Source organism: Tachyglossus aculeatus, chromosome 10 (assembly GCF_015852505.1).
Source record: "Tachyglossus aculeatus isolate mTacAcu1 chromosome 10, mTacAcu1.pri, whole genome shotgun sequence".
Taxonomy (NCBI): domain Eukaryota; kingdom Metazoa; phylum Chordata; class Mammalia; order Monotremata; family Tachyglossidae; genus Tachyglossus; species Tachyglossus aculeatus.
In genome coordinates, this window is record NC_052075.1 from 52122883 (window position 1) to 52147337 (window position 24455).

At 45.4% G+C, this 24455-nt stretch overlaps 1 protein-coding gene across 1 annotated transcript; it reads right to left on the reverse strand.

Annotated features, from left to right (window-relative positions):
• Window positions 1–741: 741 nt before the first annotated feature.
• On the reverse strand, window positions 742–22096 carry LOC119932900 (epididymal sperm-binding protein 1-like). Its single transcript, XM_038752027.1, has 9 exons — window positions 22018–22096; window positions 18199–18339; window positions 15494–15637; window positions 13632–13772; window positions 11997–12140; window positions 9558–9704; window positions 4972–5118; window positions 2111–2269; window positions 742–905 (listed from the first exon to the last, which is right to left on the reverse strand). Exons 1-9 carry the CDS (start codon window positions 22082–22084, stop codon window positions 742–744), a joined length of 1254 nt encoding a protein of 417 aa, XP_038607955.1. The 5' UTR covers window positions 22085–22096.
• Window positions 22097–24455: the final 2359 nt, after the last annotated feature.

Below are 24455 nucleotides of genomic sequence, written 5' to 3' on the forward strand. Positions count from 1 at the left end.
TTTGATCCAATTTTTGTCACCAAAGATTCCCAGAAGAGAGGAGGATGCTGCTTCAGAAAGGCAAAGGGAAGTTTTGATTCTTTCCTTCTGTTTCATTCCATTTTTACCTTCTGAGGTCTCCTTTCCTCCACAAACGCACTTTCAGTCATTCAATCGTATTTATTGAGCGCTTACTGCGGGCAGACCTCGGACAAGTCACTTTACTTCTCCGCGTCTCGGTTACCTCATCTATAAAATGGGGATCGAGATTGTGAGCCCCATGTGGGACAGGGACAATCTGATTTTCTTGTCTCCACCCCAGCACTTAGTACAGTGCCTCACACCCAATAAGTGCAAACACCATTATTATTATTATTATTAGCGTGGCTTAGTGGAAAGAGCACGGGCTTTGGAGTCAGAGGTCATGGGTTCAAATCCTGGCTCCGCCACTTCTCAGCTGTGTGACTTTGAGCAAGTCACTTAACTTCTCTGGGCATCTGTAAAATGGGGATTGAGACTGTGAGCCCCCGTGGGGCAACCTGATCACCTTGTAACCTCCCCAGAGCTTAGAACAGTGCTTTGCACATAGTAAGTGCTTAATAAATGTCATTATTATTATATAACAGTAAGCAGACACATTCCCTGCCCACAACGAGCTTACAGTTTAGAGGATGAGCTTACAGTCTAGCCAATCAGAAAGCTTTACAAATAGGAGCCCTGGATGCCCCCTCTCCTTCCCAGATCGAGATTCAGCCCCTCACCTCAAGAGTAACAGTGCCTCCACTTCCCATCGTTATCGAAATTATGGGTGAGGGCACACCAGGCGCTGTGGGTTAGTGAATCCCGGATGGTGCAGGAATAATACACTTCGTCCTTGTAGAGAAAGGGAAAGCTGCAATTGGCTTCATTCGATCTTCCAGTGATCACTGGGGATGGATTAAAAGCCATGAGTAAGGGGGTTGCTGACACCATTCATTAATAATAATAACGATGGTATTTTTTAAGCGCTTACTCTGTGCCAAGCCCTGTTCTAAGCGCTTGGGAGAGTACACTAAAACAATAAACAGACACCTATAGATGAGACTGCGGGACAGTGAGAAGCTTGGTGTTAGAGGAGCAAAGTGTGAGGGCTGGGTTGGAGTAAGAGAGTAGCAAGGTGAGGTAGGAGGGGGCAAGGTGGTGGACTGCTTTAAAGCCAATGGTGAGGAGTTTTTGTCTGATGCAGAGGTGGGTGGGCAATCCCTGGAGTTTCTTGAGGAGCGGGGAAACACGGCCTGAGCGTTTTTGTAGAAAAACACCAGACAACTAACCGCACGTGAACCAGAAGCAGAGAGAGGTCAGGTGATGAGTCAGAAGGATGTTAACTTTCCATTCCTTCTTCCTTTCCTCTTTCTTCCATCGCTTCCGTCTCTCTTCCCTTTTGTTACCCACTCCTTTTCCTTCCCTTGGTTACTTACATTTCCCCATCCCTCTCTCTCTCTCTGTGTGTCTTTTTCCTATTTTAATATTTTGTATCACCACTTTCCAAATTCCCTTGTCAGGTTGACCTGGGCTCGTGTATGCAAGAAACTGCTTGGGTGGAAAGGGCACAGGCTTCAGAGTCAGAGGACCTGGTTTCTATTCATGTCTGCCAATTGCCTGCTGTGTGGCCTTGGGGAAGTCCCGTCGCTTCTCTGTGTCTCAGTTCCCTCATCTTTAAAATGGAGAGTAGGAATGTGAGCCTCATGTGGGACATGGGTTGTGTCCAACCTGATTGCCTTAGTAATAATAATAATGGTATTGGTTAAGTGCTTACCATACGCCAAGCGCTGTTCTGAGCGCTGCGGGGGATACAAGGTAATCAGGTTGTCCCACATGGAGTTCACAGTCTTAATCCCCATTTTACAGATGAGGTAACTGAGGCCCAGAGAAGTGAAATAACTTGCCCAGAGCTAGGATTAGAACCCACGACCTCTGACTCCCAAGCCCGGGCTCTTTCCACTGAGCCATGCTGCTTCTTCTATGTCTTCTCTATGTCTCTATGTCTATGTCTTGAATGTCTCCCTGCGCTTAGTACAGTGCTGGGTACAGAGTCAACGCTTAACAGATACCATTAAAAAAACAACAATGAAACGAACAAGATGACACTCACTCGTGTCCGGGCAGAACTGCCAGAGTTTATCCTGGTCATAATTCCTGGTAGTGGAGCACCAGTACTGGGAACTAGTCTCTCCAATGCAGCTTTCCATCCTCTGACCCCGGTAGAAAAATGGGAACACACATCCCGACTTTTCAGAGTTTCCACCATAGACTAGGGGTGAGAGGAGAAAACGGGAAACAAAATTGGCACCATTCATTCAATCGATCATATTTGTTGAGGACTTACTGTGCGCAGAGCACTGTACTAAGCACTTGGGAGAATACAGTGCAACAATAAACAGATACAGTCGCATTCCCTGCCCACAACGAGTTTACAGTCTAGAAGGAAGGGAGACAGACATAAATACAAATAAATAAATACATGACAGATGTGTACCTAAATACTGTGGGGCTGAACAAAAGGAGCAAGCCAGGGCAATGCAGAAGGGTGTGGGAGAAGAAGAAAAGGGGGCTCACTCAGGGAAGGCTAGGCGCTTAGTACAGTGCTCTGCACACAGTAAGCGCTCAATAAATGCGATTGATTGATTGGAGGAGATGGGCCTTCAATAAGAATTTGAACTGGGGGACAGTGATTACCTGTCAAGAGGTGGCTAGTTCATTAATCAGCGGTATTTATTGAGCCCATACTGTGTGCAGAGCACTGTACTAAGTGCTGGGGAGAATAGTACAACGGGGTTGGTAGACCTATTCTCTGCCCACAATGAGCTTACAGGGTAGAGGAGTTCACGAACCAAACCATCTGATTTTCCAGAGGAAGAAGAACCTCTGGAGTCAGGGTTTTTCATTCATTCAATCGTATTTGTTGAGCGCTCACTGTGTGCAGAGTACTGTACTAAGCGCTTGGGAAGAACAGGTTGGCAACATCTAGAGACGGTCCCTCCCCAACAACTGGCTCACAGTCTAGAAGGGGGAGATGGACAACAAAACAAAACATGTGGACAGGTGTCAAGTCGTCAGAACAAATAGAATTAAAGCTAAATGCACATCATTAACAAAATAAATAGAAGAGTAAATATGGACAAGTAAAATAAATAGAGTAATAAATCGGTACAAACATATATACAGGTGCTGTGGGGTTTCTTTGCACTGCCAAGGCAGTGGGCTCGAGAAGCAGCGTGGCTCAGTGGAAAGAGCATGGGCTTGGGAGTTGGAGGTCATGGGTTCAAATCCCAGCTCTGCCACTTATCAGCTGTGTGACTTTGGGCAAGTCACTTAACTTCTCTGGGCCTCAGTTCCCTCATCTGTCAAATGGGGATGAAGACTGTGAGCCCCCTTCATCCGTAAAATGGGGATTAAGTCCCATGTGGGACAACCTGTTACCTTGTATCCCCCCAGTGTTTAGAACAGTGCTTGACACATAATAAGCGCTTAACAAATACCATTATTATTATTCAGTAATAATTGTAGTATTTATTAAGTGTTTACTAAGTGACAAACACTGTCCTAAGTGCTGGGACAAATGCAAGATAATCAGGCCTCACATGGGGCTCACAGTGTAAGATGAATCCCATTTTACAGATGAGGGAACTGAGGCACAGAGAAGTTAAGTGATTTGCCCAAGGTCACGCGTCAGGTATCAATCAATCAATCATATTTATTGAGCGCTTACTGTGTGCAGAGCGCTGTACTAAGCGCTTGGGAAGTACAAGGTGGCAATTTATAGAGACAGTCCCTACCCAACAGTGGGCTCACAGTCTAAAAGGTATGATTGTGCCAGGATTAGAAGCCAGGGCATCTGACTCCTAAGTCTATGCTCTTTCCACTAGGCCACACTGCTGTCTGTGTCCCACTTGGGGCTCCCAGTCTTCACCCCCATTTTCCAGATGAGGTCACTGGGGCTCAGAGAATAATAGTAACAATAATAATGATATTTGTTAAGCGCTTACTATGTGCCAAGCACTGTTCTAAGCACTAGGGTAGATACAAAGAAATCACGTTGTGTGGGGCTCACAGTCTTAATCCTCATTTTCCAGATGAGGTCACTGGGGCTCAGAGAATAATAATAATAATAATGATATTTGTTAAGCGCTTACTATGTGCCAAGCACTGTTCTAAGCACTAGGGTAGATACAAAGAAATCACGTTGTGTGGGGCTCACAGTCTTAATCCTCATTTTACAGATGAGGTAACTGAGGCCCAGAGAAGTTAAGTGACCTGCCCAAAGTCACACAGCTGACAAGTTGAGGCGCTGGAATGAGAACCCAAGTCTTTCTGACTCCCGAGCCAGTGCTGTATCATTCATTCATTCATTCAATCCTATTTATTGAGCGCTTACTTCTCAAGATTTTCAATCTAGCCGGTCTCCTCCTTTCAGCCCTAACCACCTAGGAGACGACAACAATTCTGTGAGCCCCACGTGGGACAACCTGATCAATCAATCAATCAATCAATCGCATTTATTGAGCGCTTACTGTGTGCCGAGCACTGGACTAAGCGCTTGGGAAGTACAAGTTGGCAACATCTAGAGACAGTCCCTACCCAACAGTGGGCTCACAGTCTAAAAGGGGGAGACGGAGAACAAAACCAAACATACTAACAAAATAAAATAAATATAATCGATATGTACAAGCAAAATAAATAAATAAATAGAGTAATAAATATGTACAAACATATTTACGTATATACAGGTGCTGTGGGGAAGGGAAGGAGGTAAGATGGAGGGGATGGAGAGGGGGACGAGGGGGAGAGGAAGGAAGGGGCTCAGTCTGGGAAGGCCTCCTGATCACCCTGTATCCTCCCCAGTGCTTAGAACAGAGCTTTGCACATAATAAGCGCTTAACAAATGCCGTTATTATTATTCCCCAGTGGCCGAGAAGGCTGTTGGTCACCTGCCAGTCGCTTATTAAGTCTCACCGTCAGTAGTGCAGCTCTTCCACTGGCGATCTTTGTCATAGTTACTAGTGGTAGCACACCAGAGTTCTTTCATTTGGTGTCCATTTGAGGTGCAGTGGAAGTAGGACTCCCCTTTGTATATGAAGGGGAAGATACATTTGGGTTGGTCTGAAAGATGAGGGAAACAAACCACTAAGTCTACGCCAGGAGAAAAGACCCTTGAAACAACAAAACAAAACATGCGGACGGGTGTCAAGTCGTCAGAACAAATAGAATTAAAGCTAAATGCACATCATTAACAAAATAAATAGAAGAGTTAATATGGACAAAGTATACAGGAGTCAGGGAATGCAAGGACGGCCAATTTCTCTAAAACAGCCTTGAGAAGCAGCATGGTGTAGTGGGAGTCAGAAGGGCATGGGTTTTAATTCCAACTCCACCACTTAATAATAATAATAATTATAATGGCATTTATTAAGCGCTTACTACGTCCAAAGAACTGTTCTAAGCACTGGGGAGGTTACAGGGTGATCAGGTTGTCCCATGGGGGGCTCACAGTCTTAATCCCCATTTTACAGATGAGGTAACTGAGACACAGAGAAGTGACTTGCCCAAAGTCACACAGCTGACAACTGGCAGAGGCGGGATTTGAACCCATGACCTCTGACTCCAAAGCCCATGCTCTTTCCACTGAGCCACGCTGCTTCTCAGCAGACACACTTGTCTGCTGTGTGACCTTGGGCAATCCACTTCACTTCTCTGGGCCTCAGTTTCCTCATCTGTAAAATGGGGAGAGAGACTGTGAGCCCCATGTGAGACAAGGACTGTGTCCAACCTGACTAGCTTGGATTTACCCTAGAGGTTAGTACAATGCCCGGCACGTAGTGAGCACTTAACCAATACCATTAAAAAGAAAAAAAAAGTGTTGGCTGCTTTGAAGAGAAAGCAGAGATGAGAAGCAGCGTCACTAAGAGAAGCAGTGTGGCTCAGTGGAAAGAGCCTGGGCTTTGGAGTCAAGGGCCATGGGTTCAAATCCTGACTCCGCCACTTGTCAGCTGTGTGACCGTGGGCAAATCACTTTACTTCTCTGTGCCTCAGTCCCCTCATCTGTAAAATGGGGATGAAGACTGTGAGCCCCCCGTGGGACAACCTGATCACCTTGTAACCTCCCCAGTGCTTAGAAAAGTGCTTTGCACATAGTAAGCACTTAATAAATGCCATTATTATTATTGAAGAACCTAGCGCTTAGAACAGTGCTTTGCACATAGTAAGTGCTTAATAAATGCCATCATTATTATTATCATGTGCAGCAGTGTGGTTCAGTGGAAAGAGCACAGGCTTTGGAGTCAGAGGTCATGGGTTCAAATCCCGGCTCCGCCACGTGTCAGCTGTATGACTTCGGGCAAGTCACTTCACGTCTCTGTGCCTCAGTTCCCTCATCTGTAAAATGGGGATGAAGACTGTGAGCCCCCTACCATGGGTCAGCCTGATCACCTTGTAACCTCCCCAGCGCTTAGAACTGTGCTTTGCACATAGTAAACGCTTAATAAATGCCAATAGTATTATTATTGCAGCATCCAGCGCTTAGAACAGTGCTTTGTACATAGTAAGTGCTTAATAAATGCCAATATTATTATTAATGAAGCACCCAGCGCTTAGAACAGTGCTTTGCACATAGTAAGCGCTTAATAAATGTCAATAGTATTATTAATAATAGTATTTAATAATAATAATAATAGTAATTAATAATATTATTATTATTGCAGCATCCAGCGCTTAGAACAGTGCCTTGCACATAGTAAGCGCTTAATAAATGCCAATAGTATTATTAATGAAGCATCCAGCGCTTAGAACAGTGCTTTGCACATAGTAAGCGCTTAATAAAGGTCAATAGTATTATTAATAATAGTATTTAATATTAATAATAATAATAATTAATAATATTATTATTATTGCAGCATCCAGCGCTTAGAACAGGGCTTTGCACATAGTAAGCGCTTAATAAATGTCATTATTATTATTATTATTATTATTATTATTATTATTATTATTATAAGGGCTTTGCTGGAGAATCGATAGGTTTGTTGCATGGCGCCCTCCGGCGGTCATAATCTGTAAATGCCTTCATTTCTCCACTCACCCGAGGGGGACCAGGCCATAGTGGTTTGAGTTTTTTCTTTTAAGGCATTTGTTACGCGTTTACTATGTACAAGGCACTGTACTGAGCGCTGGGTTAGATACAAGCTAAGCAGGTTGGACACAGTCCATGTCTCCCATGGGGCTCCCAGTCTTAATCCCCATTTTACAGATGAGGCAACTGAAGCCCAGAGAAGTGAATGATCAATCAATCAATCAATCAATCGTATTTATTGAGCGCTTACTGTGTGCAGAGCATTGTACTAAGCGCTTGGGAAGTCCAAGTTGGCAACATATAGAGACAGTCCCTACCCAACAGTGGGCTCACAGTCTAAAAGGGGGAGACAGAGAACGAAACAATCAATCAATCAATCGTATTTATTGGGCGCTTACTGTGTGCAGAGCACTGGACTAAGCGCCTGGGAAGTCCAAGTTGGCAACATATAGAGACGGTCATCATCATCATCATCAATCGTATTTGTTGAGCTCTTACTGTGTGCAGAGCACTGTACTAAGCGCTTGGGAAGTACCAGTTGGCAACGTATAGAGATGGTCCCTACCCAACAGTAGGATCACAGTCTAGAAGGGGGAGACAGAGAACAAAACCAAACATATTAACAAAATAAAATAAATAGAATAGATATGTACAAGTAAAATAGAGTAAGAAATATGTACAAACATATATACATGATGTTGTATATATGATGCAATGAATGATGTAATAATAATAATAATAATTCATAGTAATGAGGGTATTTGTTAAGCGCTTACTATGTGCCAAGCACTTTTCTAAGGGCTGGGGTAGAGACAAGGTGATCAGGTTGTCCCATGTGGAGCTCACAGTCTTAATGCCCGTTTTACAGATGAAGGAATTGAGGCATAGAGAAGTTAAGTGGCTTGCCCAATGAAGCAGCGTGGCTCACTGGAATGAGCACGGGCTTTGGAGATCAAATCCCGGCTCAGCCAATTGCCAGCTGTGTGACTTTGGGCAAGTCACTTAACTTCTCTGTGCCTCAGTTCCCTCATCTGTGAAATGGGGATTAAGACTGTGAGCCCTCCGTGGGACAACCTGATCACCTTGTAACCTCCCCAGCGCTTAGAACAGTGCTTTGCATGTAGTAAGCGCTTAATAAATGCCATTATTATTATTATTATTACACGACAGACATGTGGCGGAGGTGGGATTAGAACCCGCGTCCTCTGATTCCCAAACCCGGGCTCTTGTCACTAAGCTACACTGCTTCTCTTGCCCAAGGCAGAGCAGGTATTAGAATCCAGGTCCTTCCAACTCCCAGGCCCAGGCGTTATCCACGAGGCCACACTGCTTCTCTATTTTTATTCAAATCCTGCTTCCTCTGCCCAAAAGCAGCGTGGCTTAATGGAAAGAGCCCGGGTTTGGGAGCCAGAGGACATGGATTCTAATCCTGTCTCCGCCCCTTGTCTGCTGTGTGACTTTGCAGCATGGCTCAGTGGAAAGAGCCCGGGCTCTGGAGTCAGAGATCATGGGTTCAAATCCCGACTCTGCCAACTGTCAGCTGGGTGACTGTGAGCAAGTCACTTCACTTCTCTGTGCCTCAGTTACCTCGTCTGGAAAACGGGGATTAAAACTGTGAGCCCCCCGTGGGACAACCTGATCACCTTGTAACCTCCCCAGCGCTTAGAACAGTGCTTTGCACATAGTAAGTGCTTAACAAATACCATCATTATTATTTGGGCAAGCCATTTAACTTCTCTGTACCTCAGTTACCTCATCTTGTTAAAATGGGGATAAGCCCCATGTGGGACAACCTGATGACCTTGCATCTACCCCAGCGCTTAGACCAGTGCTTGGCACATAGTAAGCGCTTTAACAAATACCATCATTATCATTATTAATAATAACCAGAACTCTGTCCAACTTGATTTGGACAGCGCTTAGAAAAATGCTTGACACATACAGGCGCTTAACAAACTCCATCATTATTATTATTATAAGAGAAAAGGGTGGAAAGTGTGCGGGGGCAGGGGGAAGGGGGTGAATCACTCTCTGGATTGTAAGCCCCACGTGGGACAACCTGATTAGCTTGTATCTACCCCAGCGCTTAGAACAGTGCTTGGCACATAGTAAGCACTGAACAAATACCATCATTATCATTATTAATAATAATCAGAACTCTGTCCAACTTGATCTGGTCAGCGCTTAGAAAAATGCTTGACACATACAGGCGCTTAACAAACTCCATCATTATTATTATTATAAGAGAGAAGGGTGGAAATTGTGTTAGGGCGGGGGGAAGGGGGTGAATCACTCTCTGGATTGTAAGCCCCCACGTGGGACAACCTGATCAGCTTGTATCTACCCCAGCACTTAGAACAGTGCTTGGCACATAGTAAGCACTTAACAAATACCATTATTATTATTATTATTATCTGGAAACCTGTGCTATATAAGAGAAGGGAGGAAAGCAGGTTGGGGGGGGGGCAGGAATCACCCTCCGGAACACAAAATTTCCATTTTTTGTCCTTGTCGTAGTTGCGTGTGAGCCCACACCACTGCTTGGTGCTGTTCTCCTTTACTGGAATGCAGGAGAAGTAGAGAACTCCTTTGTAAGTGAACGGAAAGGCACAGTTGGGACAGTCTGGAAACGAACAGGGAAGAGCGATGAGCCAGTCTGGAAAAATCAGAGACCAACTCCACCCACCCACCCACTTACCCATTCATGTTTTGGGTGACCTGGGCCCACGAAAACAGCTCCCCTACTCACAACCACTCGTAGCCCTCCTTACAATCAATCAATCAATCAATCAATCGCATTTATTGAGCGCTTACTGTGTGCAGAGCACTGTACTAAGCTCTTGGGAAGTACAAGCTGGCAACATATAGAGACAGTCCCTACCCAACAGTGGGCTCACAGTCTAGAAGGGGGAGACAGAGAACAAAACCAAACATACTAACGAAATAAAATAAACAGAATAGATATGTACAAGTAAAATCAATAAATCAATAAATAAATAGAGTAATAAATATGTACAAACATATATACATATATACAGGTGCTATGGGGAAGGGAAGAAGGTAAGATGCGGGGGATGGACAGGGGGACAAGGGGGAGAGGAAGGAAGGGGCTCAGTCAACGATTTATAGACACTATTGCACATGAGTATAAGCCTTCATTCACCTCTAATTAAATTATTTTAGAGTTGGTTTTCCCTGCTGGATCGTAGATTGAGAGGGTAGGGTGGCTTAGTGGAAAGAGCACAGGATTGGGAGTCAGGAGACTTAAGGTTCAGTCCCACCTCTGCCACTGGCTTGCTGAATGACCTTGAGCAAGTCATTTTATCTCTCTGGGGCTCAGTTTCTCATCTGTAATGATGATAATGATGGCATTTATTAAGCACTAACTATGTGCAAAGCACTGTTCTGAGCGCTGGGGAGGTTACAAGGTGATCAGGTCGTCCAACGGGGGGCTCACAGACTTAATCTCCATTGTACGAATGAGGTAACTGAGGCACAGAGAAGTTAGGTGACTTGCCCAAAGTCACACAGCTGACAATTGGCGGAGTCGGGATTTGAACCCGTGACCTCTGACTCCAAAGCCTGGGCTCTTTTCCACTGAGCCACGCTGCTTCTCTGTGAAATAGGGATAAGAGAGAGCAAGCTCTGGGGGAGGCAGAAACTGGTTTCAGTCTGATAACCTTCTCTCTACTCCAGCATTTACTATATTGTGAACTCTTAATAAATGGCATAACGATTGACAATAATAATCATTGTCGTCGTAAGCTCCTTGAGAATAGAAATCACATCTTCTCATTCTAGTATATTCTTCCGAGTGCATGATAAATCAACTTCTACTTCCCAAGCTCTTAGTACAGTGCTCTGCACAGTAAGCGCTCAATAAATACGATTGAGCCCCCTTCTTCCTCTCCCCCTCGTCCCCCTCTCCATCCCGCCGTCTTACCTCCTTCCCTTCCCCACAGCACCTGTATATATGTATATATGTTTGTACATATTTATTACTCTATTTATTTTACTTGTAGATATCTATTCTATTTATTTTATTTTGTTAATATGTTTGGTTTTGTTCTCTGTCTCCCCCTTCTAGACTGTGAGCCCACTGTTGGGTAGGGACCGTCCCTATATGTTGCCAACTTGTACTTCCCAAGCGCTTAGTACAGTGCTCTGCACACAGTAAGCGCTCAATAAATATGATTGATTGATTGAATGAATGAATGAATGAATGTTAAGCACTTATTATGTGCCAAGCACTCTTCTAAGCGCTCAGGTAGATGCAAGTTAATCAGATTGGACACAGTCTCTGTCCCACATGGGGTTCACATTCTTAATCCCCATTTTATAGATGAGGTCACTGAGGCCCAGAGAAGTGAAGTGACTGGCCCAAGGTCACACGGCAGGCATGTGGTGGAGCCAAGATTAGAACCTGAACCCACTGTTGGGTAGGGACTGTCTCTATATGTTGCCAATTTGTACTTCCCAAGCACTTAGTACAGTGCTCTGCACACAGTAAGCGCTCAATAAATACGACTGATGATGATGATGATGATGATGATGATTCCAACTCCCAGGCCCGGGCTCTATCCACTAAGCCCTGCTGTTTCTCGTGGTGGTTGGTTACGTTCTCTGAATAACAATAATAATAATTGGTTTTCCTTCCTTTTACTCTTCTAGACTGTGAGCCCACTGTTGGGTAGGGACCGTCTCTATATGTTGCCAACTTGTACTTCCCAAGCGCTTAGTACAGTGCTCTGCACACAATAAGCGCTCAATAAAAATGATTGAATGAATGAATAATGATAATAATAATAATAATTCTGGTACTTGTTAAGCGCTTATTGTGTGCCAGGCACTATACTAAGCGCGAATACAGTAAGTGCACAATAGATGCTATCGATTGACCGATTGTGGCCCTTACCGTGACCCTCTGAATATTTCCATTTCTTGTCCACGTCAAAGTTGGGTGTGACTGCACACCATTTCTTCCCTGAATTCCTTCCTCGGGGGCAGGTGTAGTACTTAGTCCCTTTGTAGATGAAGGGGAGGATACACTCATCATACTCTGAAAGGAAACAGCAAGACAAAAAACGTCCAGAAAGGAAGCCTAAATAATGTAATCCCCCGTAATGGGCTCCCCCAGATAATAATAATAATTGTGGTATTTGTTCAGCACTCGCTAGGTGACAGGCCCTGTGCTAAGCACTGGGATGGATAGTGGCAAATCAGGTTGAACACAATCCCTGGAGAAATGTTAAGAGTAAGATGAACAGGCACCGCTCTAAGCGCTGAGGCAATGTTCCTGCAGCTTCCAATCTAAAGTGGGGTGAGGAGAACCAGCATTTTATTCCCATTCTGCAGATGGGGAAACTGAGGCACTCGCAAGTGAAGTGGCTTGCACGGGGACACACAGCGGGCAAGTGGCAGAGCAGGATTAGAACCCAGGGCCTCTGGCTCCCCGAGGCTGTGATCTCTCCACCAGACCACACTGCCAGGCATTCAATCAACCGATCAAAGGTATTTATTGAGTGCTTACTGTGTGCAGAGCAAGCACCGAGGCCTTGGGAAGCAGCGTGGCTCAGTGGAAAGAGCCCGGGCTTTGGAGTCAGAGGTCATGGGTTCGAATCGCGGCTCCGCCACATGTCTGCTGTGTAACCTTGGGCAAGTCACTTAACTTCTCTGAGCCTCAGTTACCTCATCTGTAAAATGGGGATTAAGACTGTGAGCCCCACGTGGGACAACCTGATCACTTTGTATCCCCCAGCGCTTAGAACAGTGCTTTGCACATAGTAAGCGCTTAATAAATGCCAACATTATTATTATTATTGGGAGTCAGAGAACCTGGGTTCCGATTCCGCCTCCGCCACTTGTCTGCTGTGTGACCTTTGTCAAGTCACTTGACTTCTCTGTGCCTCAGTTGCCTCATCCGTAAAATGAGGATTAAAAGTGTGAGCACCACCTGATTACCCTGTATCTACCCCAGAGCTTAGAACAGTGCTTGGCACATAGCACTTAACAAATACCATAATTATTATTATTATTATAAACACCCGTCTCTCTATACATGGACTGGTCCACTTCTGATTGAAGGTAGCAAAGGGCGCCAAATAATAATACTAATAATAATACTAATACTACTACTACTACTACTAATAATGACATTTATTAAGCACTTACTATGTGCAAAGCACTGTTCTAAGCGCTGGGGAGGTTACAGGGTGATCATGTTGGCTTCTGGAGGCCCCTGTCAATCCTGGACCCCATCACCATGGCTACCAGAGCAATGAGAAGCAGTGTGGCTCAGCAGAAAGAGCCCGGGCTTTGGAGTCAGAGGTCATGGGTTCAAATCCTGGCTTTGCCACTTAGCTGTGTGACTGTGGGCAAGTCACTTAACTTCTCTGTGCCTCAGTTACCTCATCTGTAAAATGGGGGTGAAGACTGTGAGCCCCCCGTGGGACAACCTGATCACCTTGTTACCTCCCCAGAGCTTAGGACAGTGCTTTGCACATAGTAAGCGCTTAACAAATGCCATTATTACTATTATTAAAGGCATCACCGTGTTCACAGAATTTCCATTTTTTGTCTTCATCATAGTTCTCCGTGAGTGCACACCATTTCTGCCCGGCATTCCCGATGTTAAGACAGGTAAAGACACTTCTGTCTTTATAAGTGAAAGGGAAAACACAGTCGTCTTGTTCTGAGAAATGAAGACGGAGAAGGAAATTATTCATTCATTCATTCACATTTATTGAGCACATACAGTGTGCAAAGCACTGTACTAAGCGCTTGGGAGAGTACAACATAACAAAGACTGGTCCAATCACCCAGAGAGGGCCAAGCTCAGCTTCACAGGGTGCTGACCCGATATTCGTGGCAAGATGGCCTAGTGGAAAGATCTTGGGTGACAACCAGGGTATTAATTCCAGGTCTGTCACTGTCTTGCTGTGACACCTTGGGTGAGTCACTACCTCTTGTTGCCTTGGTTTCCCCAGAATAATAAAGTGGATTTGATATTTGCTTTATAGCAGCATGGCTCAGTGGAAAGAGCCCGGGCTTTGGAATCAGAGGTCATGGGTTCTAATCCTAATCTCTGCCAATTGTCAGCTGTGTGACTTTGGGCAAGTCACTTAACTTCTCTGCGCCTCAGTTACCTCATCTGTAAAATGAGGATGAAGACTGTGAGCCCCCTTCGGGACAACCTGATCACCTTGTAACCTCCCCAGCGCTTAGAACAGTGCTTGGCACACAGTAAGCACTTAATAAATGCCATTATTATTATTATTATTATTATTATAGTATCAGAGGAGGATTAGGATGGAGTAGAGGCCGTCAGATTTGGCGAGAAGAAGGTCACTGGTTCTAATCCCAGCTGTTTCTGCGGTCAGTTATGAAGGAGTGGATAGAGCACCGGCCTCGGAGTCAGAGGGTCACGGGTTCTAATCCCAGCTCTGCCGCTTGTTGGTTGTGTGACCCTGGACAAGTCACTTCACTTCTCTGTGCCTCAGTTACCTCATCTGTAAAATGGGGATTGAGACTGTGACCTCCACGTGGGACAGGGACTGTGTCCAACTCGATTTGCTTGTATAATAATGATGGTGTTTGTTAAGCGCTTCCTAGGTGCCAAGCACTGTTTTAAGCGCCAAGCGCTGTTCTAAGCACTAAATCCATCCCAGCGTTTAGTACAGTGCTTGGCACGTAATAATAATAATGATGATGGTACTTGTTAATCATTTACTATGTGCCAAGCACTGTGCCAAGCACTGTTCTAAGCACTGGGGGAGAGACAATCAATCAATCAATCAATCGTATTTATTGAGGTATTCAGATTGTCCCAGGTGGGGCTCACACTTTTAATCCCCATTTTACAGATGAGGTAACTGAGGCCCAGAGAAGCAAAGTGACTTGCCCAAAGTCACCCAGCTGACAAGTAGCGTGGCTTGAGTGGAAAGAGCCCGGGTTTGGGAGTCAGAGGTCATGAGTTCTAATCCCGGCTCCACCATTTGTCAGCCTTGTGACTTTGGGCCGGTCACTTCACTTCTCTGTGCCTCAGTTACCTCACCTGTAAAATGGGGATGAAGACTGTGAGCCCCATGTGGGGCAACCTCGTCACCTTGTATCAACCCCAGCGCTTAGAACAGTGCTTGGCACATAGTAAGCGCTGAACCAATGCCATCATCATTATTAAGTGGTGGAGCCGGAATTAGAACCCACAACCTCTGACTCCCAAGCCCGGGCTCTTTCCACTAGGCCACGTTGCTTCTTTAGTAAGCGCTTAACAAAAACCATCATCTTTATTCTTATTACTAGGTTTGTTGTACAGTGCTCAATAAAGCGCTGTGCGCAGATTAAGCGCGCAATATATGCTATAAATTCTGAGGGCGGGTTAAAAAATAAAGGAAAATGGAAGAGTTGCCTCACCTTTCCTGGAACAGGGAACCCAGCGCTTATCCAGATCGTAGTTGTCCGTGAGGGAACACCATCCCTGATCTCCATGTCCATCTTGGATGCAATAAGAGTAGTTCTTCCCGCCGTAGAGGAAAGGGAAGACGCAGTGGAGACCATCTGAAAGTAAACTGAGAGGTAAATCAAGGGAGCCAAGGTAAAAAAAACCAAATAAAACCACCCTGAAATAATAATTCATTCATTCAATCGTATTTATTGAGCGCTTACTGTGTGCAGAGCACTGGACTAAGCGCTTGGGAAGTGCAAGTTGGCAACATATAGAGACGGTCCCTACCCAATAGTGGGCTCACAGTCTAGAATAATAATAGTGATATTTGTTAAGCACTTGCTAAGTGCTTAACTAAGGAAGCAGCATGGCTCAGTGGAAAGAGCATGGGCTTTGGAGTCAGAGGTCATGGGTTCAAATTCCGGCTCTGCCAATTGTCAGCTGGGTGACTTTGGGCAAGTCACTTCACTTCTCTGGGCCTCAGTTACCTCATCTGTAAAATGGGGATGAAGACTGTGAGCCCCCCGTGGGACACCCTGATCACCTTGTAACCTCCCCAGTGCTTAGAACAGTGCTTTGCACATAGTAAGCGCTTAATAAATGCCATCATCATCATTATTATTATTATTAAGTGCCAGGTACTGTACTAAGCGCCGGGGTGGATACAAGCAAATTGAGTTGGACGCAGTCCCTGACCTCCCTTCAAGGCCCTACTGAGAGCTCACCTCCTCCAGGAGGCCTTCCCAGACTGAGCCCCTTCCTTCTTCTCCCCCTCGTCCCCTCTCCATCCCCCCATCTTAACTCTTTCCCTTCCCCACAGCACCTGTATATATGTATATATGTTTGTACATATTTATTACTCTATTTATTTATTTTACTTGTACATATCTATTCTATTTATTTTATTTTGTTAGTATGTTTGGTTTTGTTCTCTGTCTCCCCTTTTTAGACTGTGAGCCCACTGTTGGGTAGGGACTGTCTCTATATGTTGCCAATTTGTACTTCCCAAGCGTTTAGTACAGTGCTCTGCACACAGTAAGCGCTCAATAAATACGATTGATGATGATGATGATGATATGTGGGGCTCACAGTCTCAATCCCCACTTTCAGATAAGTTAACTTGGGGCCACATATGTCCATGACATATGGCCATGACAAATACCTTGCTCAATTCTGAGCAAGGCGACACGGGAAATGTAATTAAAGAATAAAAACTAGTTCCTGGCCCTTGAAGAGCATATAATCAAAAGAGTGTTATGGGCTAATTCTGTTCTTTCAAGATCTTAGTAGAGTGCTCTGATATAGTGCTTTGCACATTGATTTATTGATTGATCAAACCTTTCCTCGGGAGACTTGACAGACTTTTAATTGTGTAGCTCTTGGCTTTAAATCCGCAAGTGAAGAAGGGTGAGATGGTCTAGTCATTCATTCAGTTGTATTTATTAAGCACTTACTGTGTGCAGAGCACTGTACTAAGCGCTTGGGAAATACAAGTTGGCAAAGACCATGAGCAGGGGAATCAGGAGACCTGGGTTCTAATCCCATCTCTGCCATGGGCTGCTGTGTGATCTTGGAGAAGTCCCTTAACCTCCCTGAACCTCAGTTTCTTTATCTGAAAAATGGAGATGAAACCATTCTATCCTGCTCTCATTATCCCCTAGAATGTGAGTCCCTGCCGGGAAGGGATTATGTCTGATCTAATCGTCTTGAATCTATCTTAGCAAGTAGCAGGGCCTAGTGGATAGCGTACGAGCTTGGGAGTCATTCATTCATTCAATTGTATTTATTAAGCGCTTACTGTGTGCAGAGCACTGGTGTTTGTACATATTTATTACTCTATTTATTTTACTTGTCCATATCCTATTTATTTTATTTTGTTAATATGTTCGGTTTTGTATATATGTATATACGTTAGTACATATTTATTACTCTATTTATTTATTTTACTTGTCCATATCTATTCTATTTATTTTATTTTGTTAATATGTTTGGTTTTGTATATATGTATATATATTTCTACATATTTGTTACTCTATTTATTTATTTTACTTGTACATATCTATTCTATTTATTTTATTTTGTTAATATGTTTGGTTTTGTATATATGTATATATGTTTGTGCATATTTATTACTCTATTTATTTATTTTCCTTGTCCATAGCTATTCTATTTATTTTATTTTGTTAGTATGTTTGGTTTTGTTCTCTGTCTCCCCCTTTTAGATGGTGAGCCCACTGTTGGGTAGGGACTGTCTCTATATGTTTCCAACTTGTACTTCCCAAGCGCTTAGTACAGTGCTCTGCACACAGCAAGCGCTCAATAAATACGATTGACGATGATTGATGATTAAGCGCTTGGGAAGTACAAGTAGGCAACATATAGAGACGGTTCTAACCCCGGCTCCACCGCTTGTCTGCTGTGTAGCCTTGCGCTAGTCACTTCACTTCTCTGGGCCTAATCTGTAAAATGGAGATTAAGACCAGGAGACAGGGATTGTGTCCTACTCAATTACCCTGTATCGACCCCAGTGCTTAGGACAGCGCTTGGCGCATAGTAAGTGCTTAACAGGTATTGTTATTATTATTAATATTATTAACAGCGCTTGGCATTTTGAAGGACTTAATATAACACCATAGCACCATAATTCCAAAAGACACAGACAACAAGATCTCACCATTTTCATCACAGATTTTCCATTTCTTGTCCTCGTCGTAGTTGAAGGAGGTAGAACACCAACGGCCCACATTCCCCGCCCTGAGGCACGAGAAGTAAGACATTCCCTTGTAGATGAAGGGGAAAACACAGCCTGGTCGCTCTGGAAAAGGGAAAAAATAATGCCAGGAGAGAACAGATACCTCCAACAGATTCATGTGACCCTGTTATATTGTACTCTCCTAAGCGCTTAGTCCACAGAATGTGCTCAGTGAGTATGATTGATTGATTCCTTGACTCGTCTTGACCACTCATTAGGTCCAAGTGGTCCATAGAGAGCCGGATTACCACACCGTAGGCAAAGTTCTGGGTTGGTCTCCGCAGAATTTAATTTAAAGCTAAGGATCTGGAAAAACGCAGCTCTTTTTCTTTTTGTTTGAATGGTAAAGTCCTATAGACTATAAGCTCCCTGTGGGCAGGGACTGCGCATGTTATATTATTATATCTGTGCTCTCCCAAGCTCCTCGTACTGTACAGAAAGCTCTCGATAAATAGGACTGATTGATTACTTGTTAAGTGTTTACTATGTGCCAGGAGCCGTACTAAGTGCTGGGACAGATACAAGATAATCGGGTTGGACAAAAGACTCGCACTCTTAATCCCCATTTTTCCGGTGAGGTAAACTGAGGCCCAGAGAAGTCAAGCAGCTTGGGCTAGTCACTTCACTTCTGTGGGCCTCATCAGTAAAATGGAGATTAAGACCAGAAGACAGGAATTGTGTCCTACTCAATTACCCTGTATCGACCCCAGTGCTTGGCACTTAGTAAGTGCTTAACAGGTATTGTTATTGTTATTAATATTATTAACAGTGCTTGGCACTTTGAAGGACTTAATAAACACCAAAGCACGCAAGCAACGGTGTTGGGATTAGAACTCGGACCCTCTGACTCCCGGTTCTGGGGTCTTTCGGCTAGACCATGTCGGTCTTTGTACCCTCTGGTACTAAACACGTCAGTCCTTAAGCCTTTGGACTCAAAACATTTCCTCTTTCCCTCTACCCCAACCAATTTTCTGACTGTCGTCCAGCTTGGCACACTGTAAGCGCTCAATAAATACGATTGAGTGAGTGGTTTTGAGCACGTCAATCATTTCTTTCCCATCCACCGTTGCGGATAATAATAATAATAGTGGTGTTTCTGTGCCAAGCACTGTTCTAAGCAATGGGGTGGATCCAAGCTAATCAGGTTGGACACAGTCCCTGTCCCACAAGGGGCTTACATTTTGGATCCTCATTTTCCAGATGAGGTAACTGAGGCCCAGAGAAGTGAAGTGACTTGTCCAAGGTCACACAGCAGAAACGTGACAGAGCCGGGATAGAGTCCACATCCTCCGACTCCTAGGGCCCACTAGACCACAGTTCCCTTGCGCTGCCGGCGATGGGTGGAAAGAGTGAAGCCCCAGAGTGATGAAGAAGCGTAGCCTAGAGAGAAGCCTAGTGGAAAGAGCACGGGCCTGGGATTCAGAGGTCGTGGGTTCTAATCCCGGCTTTGTGACCTTGGGCAAGTCGCTTCACTTCTCTGTGCCTCAGTTACCTCATTTGCAAAATGGGGATCAAGGCTGTGAGCCCCGTGAGGGACATGGGCTGTGTCCAACCTGATTACCTAGTGTCTGCCCCAGCGCTCAGAGCAGTGCTCGGCACATAGGAAGCGCTTAACAAACACTGCACTGCAATTATTATTACTTTCGTGATGATGAAGTGGATGGGATCGGCAACCCGCGGCCTCATCTGGGAACAGATGGGAACAAGAGGCGCGGTGAGATCGGATCTTGGGAACAGCCGGGCCCCCGCTTCCTGCCGGGGAGGGGAGATGGGCAGGTGGGCTGAGGAGAGAGAAGCGTAAAGGCCCTGTGCGGACTGTTCCTGCCCAAGAAGATGAAGATTAATGAACCATCAGGTCTCTAGTTGACTGTCATCAAAAACCTTTAGCTCTTTAGACAATTGTTGGGATTTATTGAGCGCTCACTGGATGCAGCACACTGTATTAGGCGTTTGGGAGCATAAAATACAACAGAGCGGACGGGTTCCCTGTCCACAGAGAAGCAGCGTGGCTCAGTGGAAAGAGCACTGGCTTTGGAGTCAGAGGTCATGGGTTCGAATCCTGGCTCCGCCGTTGTCAGCTGTGTGACTTAGGACAAGTCACTTCACTTCTCTTAGCCTCAGTTACCTCATCTGGAAAATGAGGATTAAAACTGTGAGCCCCATGTGAAGTGCATTGCACATAGTAAGTGCTTAACAAATGCCATCATTATTATTATTATTTGGAGTCAGTAGTCATGCGTTCAAATCCTGGCTCCGCCGTTGTCAGCTGTGTGACTTTGGGCAAGTCACTTCACTTCTCTGTGCCTCAGTTACCTCACCTGGAAAATGGGGGTTAAGATTGTGAGCCCCCCCGGGACAACCTGATCACCTTGTATCCTCCCCAGCACTTAGAACAGTGCTTTGCACATAGTAAGCGCTTAATCAATCAATCAATCAATCAATCGTATTTATTGATGGCTTAACAAATGCCATCATTATTATTATTATTATTTGGAGTCAGTGGTCATGCGTTCAAATCCCGGCTCCGCTGTTGTCAGCTGTGTGACTTTGGGCAAGTCACTTCACTTCTTTGTGCCTCAGTTACCTCATCTGGAAAATGGGGGTTAAGACTGTGAGCCCCCCACCACCCCGGGACAACCTGATCACCTTGTAGCCTCCCCAGCGCTAGAACAGTGCTTTGCACATAGTAAGCGCTTAACAAATGCCATCATTCTCTGGGCCTCAGTTGCCTCATCTGTAAAATGGGGATTAAGACTGTGAGCCCCCCGGGGGACACCCTGATCACCTTGTAACCTCCCCAGCACTTAGAACAGTGCTTTGCACATAGTAACCACTTAGTAAATGCCATTATTATCTTCTAGACTGTGAGCCCGCTGTTGGGTAGGGACCATCTCTATATGTTGCCAACTTGTACTTCCCAAGCGCATAGTACAGTGCTCTGCACACAGTAAGCGCTCCATAAATATGATTGAATGAATGAATGAAGCAGGGTGAACTAGTCGATAGGGCCTGGGAGTGAGAAGGACCTCAGTTCCAAGTCCCGACTCTGTCACCTGTCTGCCAGGTAACCTTGGGAAAGACCCTTCACCTCTCTGTGCCTCAGTTACCCTATCTGAAAAATGGGGATTAAGACTGTGAGCCCCACATGGGACAGGGGCTGTGTCCAACCCCATTTGCTTGCATCTACCCCAGCGTTTAGTACAGTGCCTGGCACATAGTAACCGCTGACCAAACACCATGGTACAGTGCTTTGCACACAGTAGGTGCTCGCTAAGTATGATTGAATGAATGAACCACAAAAAGAGTGGCAGAGCCAGAGCTAGAACCCACGTCTTCTGACTCCCACTCCTGTGCTCTTTCTACTAGGCCGCACTGCTCTGTGGTCTAGTGATGCAAATTATTCCAGGCAACCATGGCGAGTGGGGGGATCAGATTTAATAACAACGAGGAAAAGGATGCCCAAGCCACCCCACCTCCCCAGCTGGGATGGATCAGGAATAATACCTGCATGTGCGACGCAGAAAAGAAGCAGGAGACATTCCCAGGCCTGGTGTGGCCTAGTGGTGCAAATTATTCCAAGCAACCATGGTGGGTGGGGGGATCAGATTTAATAACAATGAGGAAAAAGATGCCCAGGCTCCCCCCCCCCACCTCCCCAGCTGGGATGGATCAGTACAGTGCTCTGCACACAGTAAGCGCTCAATAAATACGATTGATTGATTGATTGATCAGGAATAATACCTGAATGTGCGACGCAGAAAAGAAGCAGGAGACATTCCCAAGCCTGGTGGGTCCCAGCAGAGAACATAGCCTCTTGTCGCCCGGTGATCCCAAATGGCACCGTAGGTGCTGCTGAATTTTATACCCGCCTCCCGGCCCGGTGGCAGCCCACCCTCCTTCCCCATGGGTTCAGGCTCTAGGAGGGGCACAAACTTTTGTTGTTCTTGGAGCAAGAGGGACATAGCGTCCCAGACCCCCGCCCAAGCGGAACGGCTCAATTCCTGAGGGTTTCGCTCGGAAGAATACGGCAGCCTCGGTTGCCCAAGGGGAAGATTCCTTTGGCGGGTTTTGACTGGAGCAGTGAGGCCAATTGTCGACCAAAGCCTGACAAAGGTGACAAAGGGGTCTTCCATGGCCAAGCAGAGAGGGACTTCTGTGGTGACCCTCTGTCGGGTTTGGCCGAGGCAGGGGCTGTTGATGTGGGAAAAGAATCAATCAATCAATCAATCAATCAATCGTATTTATTGAGCGCTTACTATGTGCAGAGCACTGTACTAAGCGCTTGGAAAGTACAAATTGGCATCACATAGAGATAGTCCCTACCCAACAGTGGGCTCACAGTCTAAAAGGGGGAGACAGAGAACAGAACCAAACATACCAACAAAATAAAATAAGTAGGATAGAAATGTACAAGTAAAATAAATAAATAAATAAGTAAATAGAGTAATAAATATGTACAACCATATATACATATATACAGGTGCTGTGGGGAAGGGAAGGAGGTAAGACGGGGGGATGGAGAGGGGGACGAGGGGGAGAGGAAAGAAGGGGCTCAGTCTGGGAAGGCTTCCTGGAGGAGGTGAGCTCTCAGCAGGGCCTTGAAGGGAGGAAGAGAGCTAGCTTGGTGGATGGGCAGAGGGAGGGCATTCCAGGCCCGGGGGATGACGTGGGCTGGGGGTCGATGGCGGGACAGGTGAGAGCGAGGTACAGTGAGAATAAAATGTCCTGCCGCGATTGCGATTAAACTCTTGAAATGAACCCGAGGGTTGTGTGTTCTACTTCAAAGCACTCGGGGAGACTTCTGTACCTGTGGATTACTGCCTTTTCCATTTTTTGCAAATGGTATTTGTTTCGCCTTCACTATTTGCCTGGGTAGGTACAAGATCATCCTATTGGACAAAATCCCTACCCGACGTGGGATTTGCAATTTAACGGGGAGGGAGACCTGCTATTGAATCCCCATTTTGCAGATGAGGAAACTGAGGCATGGAGAAGGTGAGTGACTTTACCAAGGTCACCCAGCAGGCACGGGGCGGTGCTGAGATTAGAACCCAGGTCCACCCCGTAGGCAATGCTGCTTCCGCCTTTGCTTTACCAGTCAGGTAGAAAGACTGTGTTGGTGAATTTTTCTTTTCTGTTGAGTGAATGGAAAGTAATTCTAAACATGGGATGTGTGATTCTATTTATTTTATTTTGTTAATGTGTTTGGTTTTGTTCTCTGTCTCCCCCTTTTAGACTGTGAGCCCACTGTTGGGTAGGGACTGTCTCTATATGTTGCCAACTTGTACTTCCCAAGTGCTTAGTACAGTGCTCTGCACACAGTAAGCGCTCAATAAATACAATTGATTGATTGATTGATTGAAAAGCAGGGGTGGGCCGGGTACTCCCTCCCACCCGCTGCCCCAAGCATGGCCTAGTGGATAGAGCACGGATCCGGTAGTTGGAACGTCCTGGGTTCTAATCCCGACTCCACCACCTGTCAGCTTTGTGACTCTGGGCAAGTCACTTTTTTTTTTGGTATTTATTAAGCGCTTACTATGTGCAAAGCACTGTTCTAAGCGCTGGGGAGGTTACAAGGTGACCAGGTTGCCCCATGGGGGGGGCGGTCACAGTCTTCACCCCCATTTTACAGATGAGGTAACTGAGGCCCAGAGAAGTGAAGTGACTTACCCAAAGTCACACAGCTGACAATTGGCAGAGCCGGGATTTGAACCCATGACCTCTGACTTCGAAGCCCGGGCTCTTTCCACTGAGCCACGCTGCTTATGCTGCTAGTAAGTGCTTAATAAATGCCATCATCATTATTATTATTATTATTATCATTACCCATCGGCTCTGATGGTATTGACATTGTGGCTTAGTGGAAAGAGCCCGGGCTTTGGAGTCAGAGGTCATGGGTTCGAATCCCGGCTCCGTCAATTGTCAGCTGTGTGACTTTGGGCAAGTCACTAAACTTCTCTGTGCCTCAGTTCCCTCATCTGTAAAATGGGGATTAAGTCTGTGAGCCCCTCGTGAGACAACCTGATCACCTTATAACCTTCACAGCGTTTAGAACAGTGCTTTGCACATAGTAAGCGCTTAGTAAATGCCATCATTATTGTTATTATCTATCGGCTCTGATGGCATCGACATCTGTCTACTTGTTTTATTTTGTTGTCTGTCTCCCCCTTCTAGTCTGT